The sequence below is a fragment of the Hydra vulgaris genome, chromosome 02 (genome assembly GCF_038396675.1).
Source record: "Hydra vulgaris chromosome 02, alternate assembly HydraT2T_AEP".
Taxonomy (NCBI): Eukaryota; Metazoa; Cnidaria; class Hydrozoa; order Anthoathecata; family Hydridae; genus Hydra; species Hydra vulgaris.
The window spans coordinates 62,829,675-62,835,513 of record NC_088921.1 but is presented as its reverse complement, the minus strand read 5'-3'; the positions used below and the strand labels follow the sequence as shown (position 1 = coordinate 62,835,513).

Below are 5,839 nucleotides of genomic sequence, written 5' to 3'. Positions count from 1 at the left end.
TAAAAATTTTGAGATCAGACAAAAGGATGGATTAAACAAAAGCAAGATTTATATTATTTAAAGCAGTTATGTATTGTGCTAATAAAATTAATTTTCCTATTTGGCTAGCTAAATTAGTTTAAGGAAGAAATTATCAAATTTTAAAACATGTAATATTTTAAAACTAACGAAAAATACTTTCGTTTGAATGGATTTTTGCGAAAAACAAAAACAAAAAACGTCATTAAGTAAGCGTAAAATAAACCTTATAATTTATACATAATTGATAAATTAAAATCCTAAGTACCATATTCCTAGGAAAACATAAATAAATATTGGTTTAAAAAGTGAAAAGGCTGTACTTGCCTTTTAGAAGGGGAACATTTTTGAAAAATGATTTTTTTCCCCAATAAATCTCCAAATACCAAATAAACCTCCAATAAATCGACTTTGAAGTATTAAAATGCTGAGAACTAAAAGTTTATGTATAAATTGAAAATATGTTTCTCCTTCCATTCAATTCGTCATCCTTTTTTAACTATAAATGGAAAGTTTCAATCAAATTGGATGCGTCTGCATACATAGGAAATCTTACCTTTTAAATCTTATTTTGAAAAAACGTTCACGCGGCAAGTTTTTTTGTAAAAAGTGGTCATAAGATATGAATAACATATAAGTAAAGCCATATAAAGCTTAGTACTTTCTATATATGGTTGGAAAGGGGTTGAGTAACACTAACTGATGCAAAAAACCTTTACCATACAAAAAAATATAAGAGAGCAAAGTTGATGAAAATTGTGTGTTTTTTTTCAAGCGTTTTCTTAATATCAAGCAGCCAAAAGGTTAAATCGTCTGTCAACCGTTACTTGCGCCATAAATTTCACTTTTTTTTCTTCCAGTAACTTTTGTTGGTAATAATATATATTAATATGTCTATATATATCTGAGTTGTTAGTGGGTTAAGAAAATTGAACCCATCCTAACCCAACCCACTGCCACATGAACCCAACCCAACCCATGGGTTGACCCACGGAGTGCATGCAAACATGTATAATTATACCGTTAAATTGGCGACATTTTAATACATTCTAGCCTATACAACCATATTAGATACAAATAATATGTTGTTACTCAGTTACTGTCACTATATGTGTTAGTAAGCAAACTAACAAAGAACAGCTTTAACATAAATGAGCACTATATTAGTGAAACATGTCATTTCGCATTCCCCAGCGTACTAATTCGATAGCTTCTACGTTAGCCGGTGATAGTTGCAACCTTGTGTCTGTAATGGAGTGCCCAACAGAAGAAAAGTCTCTTTCTGACTGCGCAGAGCTTGCTGATATGCAGTATAGTCTGCGAGATGTTGCTGCTAGAATGGGATAATCGGCTGCGTTGTCATTCCAGAAGGTTAAGGGGTTCTTGCACGCAGCAGTAACACGAAGACTCTTGTAGCTGGACAGTTCATGTTGGCAAGTCTCCTGTAGCACTGTTGCTTCATTATGTAATTGCGCGTCTTGCGTCTGCGGCCGATCTCGCGTTGACTGCATTGTTCGCAGCTCATCAAACGGGTCCGTTCTTCTCTTCTTTGCTGGCGCTTCCAATTGGAGTTGGACACCTTGTTCCATCAATTCTTCTCCTGCTGCTTTCCTGGCAATTTGTGTAGCAGCGGGCTGCATTTCAGCCAGAAGCCACTGATCGACGTCATTGAGCAAGTCACGCTTAAATCTTTTGTCAGCCGTCGTCACATTAGGTATAAATGCAAAATTTCTGAAAGAGGGATCTAGGAAACACGATAGCCAATGCATTGCTTTAATAGATGTCTAAAACTTTAAATCTAAGTATTTAATGAGTTTTTGCCGAAATGTTGCTGCTGCTGTTGTCAATCCTGGTGCAGGTTGAAGCCGCTTAATCAGTAGGTAGTAAGACGGAACTACTAGTTGCATAGTTGGTTCAGTAACCTTCTCCATACCTTCAAATATATCTTTTATGCCGTCAGTCACATCACGAATTTCGCGGTTAACTTTTCTGCTAACATTGGCGATTGTCGATAGCTTGTCCTTGTTTGTCAGAATAACGACGAGTGCGTCATAGCTGTCTTCCACAGAGTCGGCTCGGCGAAACATGGATATCCACGGTCTAGTGTCACCTCCATGCTTTAGTGACTTTGGTAGTTGTTCCTACAATAATTATTATTAACAATATATAAGTTACAACGTAACAACAACAACAATAGTCACAACAACAACATAGCATTAGCGGCACCAACAATAACAAACTAATAAAAATATAATAATGTAATTTTTGCAATAAAAAATGTAACAACATATTATTATTGTTCATGTATAGCACAGACACACACTGTCATCGCAGAACGAGGTAAAATACTTTTAAGCAACATGAGTTGAAAACATTTACCTGTATGCCAGTAGCTTGCTTGACGTAACGAAAGAGGTCAGAAACGGCAGATTCATAGGTAGCAGCCTCGGGATCTTCGGCCATTGTGTCTTTCCATGCACTGGTGAGGACCGTGTGTAAACGGTGGCACATGCAGTCAAGTCGAACATTGTTCTTCAATGCTGCTACGACGTTCGATCCGTGGTCAGTTGTCACTGGCGTATCCTTTTCTGGCAAAGCATATTCAGCGAAGATGGTATTCACCGCAGTTGATATGTTGACACCCATGTGAGCTTCAGTCCCAAAGTGGCGAATGGCCAACGCTGCATGTTGTACGCAAAATTGTCGGTCAATCCACGAAACATGAACATCAAGGTACGCTTTTTTCCTGTAGTCGTCAGTGTACAAGTCGAGACACAGTGAAATTGTTCCATCTTCGATAGGCTCCCTAATAGCGCCTATTATTCTCTTCTTTATTTCTGCAGCTTGTAGCTGTTTAGCTTGCGTTACAGTTTCACGTTTAACTAGAGCGTCAGTGATTTCAAATTTTCCATACTTGGCGCCAAAGTCAACACATGTTTGAAGCAGTCTCTTAAAACCATCGTGTTCGACAGATCGAAAAGAATGATAACCATCAGCACAGAATTCTACTTCTTTTTTTTTCATAAGGTCACAGTCATCTTTAGTCAATTGACACTTTAACGCGAAACATTGACGAATCTGCAGTTGTTTGCTGTCCTTCGTGCCGCATAATTTTGCATGATTTATGAGATTTTTTGTGCCAAAGCAGCTTAGACCATCAGCAGACTTATACGCATACACTTTTTTGCATACGGTACACGCACAGAAATATTTCAATTCAACACTCGATGGCTCTCCATTTCCGGCAACGTCACGCTTTTCAAATATTAAAGTAAACCTATCGCAAATCGCAGATTTTGCAGCCTCGTACGGTTTGAATAAATAATTATTGGGGTAACGTTTCAATTTATTTTCTAATTCATCGGCATTCGCCATCATGCTTAGTTTGAATTATTATGATGCTTTTAATTTAATTTTATGCTGTTTATATAGCCGTACTCAGCGATGAATTTGCTATATGACGTCATTCACGCAGAAAAAAACGCTCTAATCGCTAACTGTAAAAAACTGCTCTTGCGTCATCGAAAGTAATTATGCTTTCGATGACGCAAGAGCAGTTTTTTATTACACTAATTATTATACATTTTTATTTTTTACATTAATACAGCGGCCTGGATATCGATGTGTTGACGTCAATTCGACGGTTGGCTTTAATAAAACTGCGTCATTCAATAGCAAATCCGTTAAATCTTAAGCGCAAATAATGAAATAAACATAACGGTGAAACGGCGAAAATACAATGAAAATGCAGCTAAGGCGTGGGTTATCAGTGGGTTATACTTCCTCAACCCAACCTAACCCAACCCATGGGTTAACCCAACCCACTAACAACTCTGATATATATATATACTTATATATATATATATATATATATATATATATATTTACATATATATATAAATATATATATTTATATATATATAAATATATATATATATTTATATATATCTATATATATATATATATATATATATATATATATATATATATATATATATATATATATATATATATATATATATATATTTATGTATTTATGTATTTATATATATATTTATATATATATATATATAAATATATATTTACGTATTAATATATATATTTATATAAATATATATATATATATATATATATATATATATATATATATATATATATATATTTATATATATGTATATGCATATAAACAAATGATTTAAAATTTATAATATATCATGACACTATTGATCTTTTTTAATAAAGAATTTATACATCACTGTCAACCAGTTATAATATAATATAATACAAGTTAACTGTATGTCTAAATCAAAATGCCTAAACTAAATATTACATGAAATTAAGTTTATGGAAATCCGATCAATTTCCGCCGTTACCGAAATCTGAAAAACAAAAATTAGCTACCAAAAATGCTAATCTTTATATGCTCTGGTAGTTGTTATTTTCTTTTTAAATTTTGAATACCCGTAGAAAATGTGGATCAATAACTATCTGGGTAGGTTTGCAAACTATCTGAGCATATCTTTAACTTTATTTCGATGCGAAAACCGCATCTTCATTTTCAATATCAATAAACTCAAGTTTAACTACTCTTTTTTTTAAAAAAATCTAACTTTATATTTAAATTTTTAAAAAACGCTTGTCTGACGCTACCTAAAAAAAAGTGGAACAGAATTTTAGCACAAAATTCGGTGGTGTAATACGCGATTTCCGCATACCTCGTAATGAGCTAAAGGATGTAGTTTTATCAGCAACTAAAAATATGTCTAGTTCGTCAGTTCTAATGTTTCAGACAGACGAAGATGTTTTAAAAGTTGTTCCTAATGGCGGTGGAAGATTCGTATTATACTAACTTTAACAAATGTAAAAAACTGAAAAAAGGATTACGAGGCATTTTAAGGACAAATTTGGTTACTACTACTTCCATGTAACCAAATTTGGAAAGCATCTTTTTGCTTCTGGACTATCAGTTATATTGCCTCGTGGTAAAGCAAATAAGCCGGAAAACTTTCTTTTCTTTTTTTATTGTATATACTATTAGACTTAGTTTACTATATACTCCTACATACACAACATTTTGTCGGCAGTTTTTGTTTTTATAAACTAAATAATAGTTGAAGCCAAATTAATAAGATAGCCTAATTAATAAAATTAGTGAAGACGTCGCCCTTGCAATTATAATACGAAATAACTTTATAATATTGTTATCCTCAACCCAACGGCGGGCTAACAATAGTCTATTTTATACGGCGAAAACGCGATTCTTGAACCAAGCCCGACTATTAAAAATAAATAACAAAAACATTACTTTAGCACAAGGCCCGACAAGATTAAACAAACAAATTATTATTATCAATAAACATCAATTCTTATTAATGCTAGTAATTCTGCTCTTACCTAATCGTGCGCGTTTACACAGAGTTTTATAAACATGCTTCGCCTTTTAAACCCTTTATAGTGAATGACGGTTAGAAGGTAAAGTGATACTAGACTGAATTACAAACTGTGACGCGGACGTATTACAGAACGCCGTTGTAAAACCGCGATCTCGTTTTCTCATTTTGTTTTTAATCTGATTTAGAATTGTTTACAAACCATTTTAGATTATTCAAAAAAAAAAAAAAAATTTGATGTTTTTGTTTAACCCTTTATTGTTCACAATGTGAAGACATTGAGTAAAAAAATATTCCTTTAACAAAAAACATAGTTTTATATCATTAATTGCAAATCAGAAATTTTTTTTTTGCTACTATTAGTAGTTTTCAAATGACAAATGACCGCCATTTGGCGGTTATGAACCGTTAAGGAAAAATCACAAAAAAAA

General features: G+C 33.1%; 1 protein-coding gene across 1 annotated transcript; it reads right to left on the bottom strand.

Moving 5' to 3' along the window:
- Positions 1-1,181: 1,181 nt before the first annotated feature.
- On the bottom strand, positions 1,182-1,787 carry LOC136076221 (uncharacterized). The gene has a single exon (XM_065789696.1). The coding sequence runs from the start codon at positions 1,785-1,787 to the stop codon at positions 1,182-1,184; it is 606 nt and encodes a 201-aa protein (XP_065645768.1).
- Positions 1,788-5,839: the final 4,052 nt, after the last annotated feature.

Bases quoted from the DNA above. Each gene is read 5' to 3' on its own strand.
- LOC136076221 (XM_065789696.1), bottom strand. From the start codon at position 1,787: ATGCATTGGCTATCGTGTTTCCTAGATCCCTCTTTCAGAAATTTTGCA.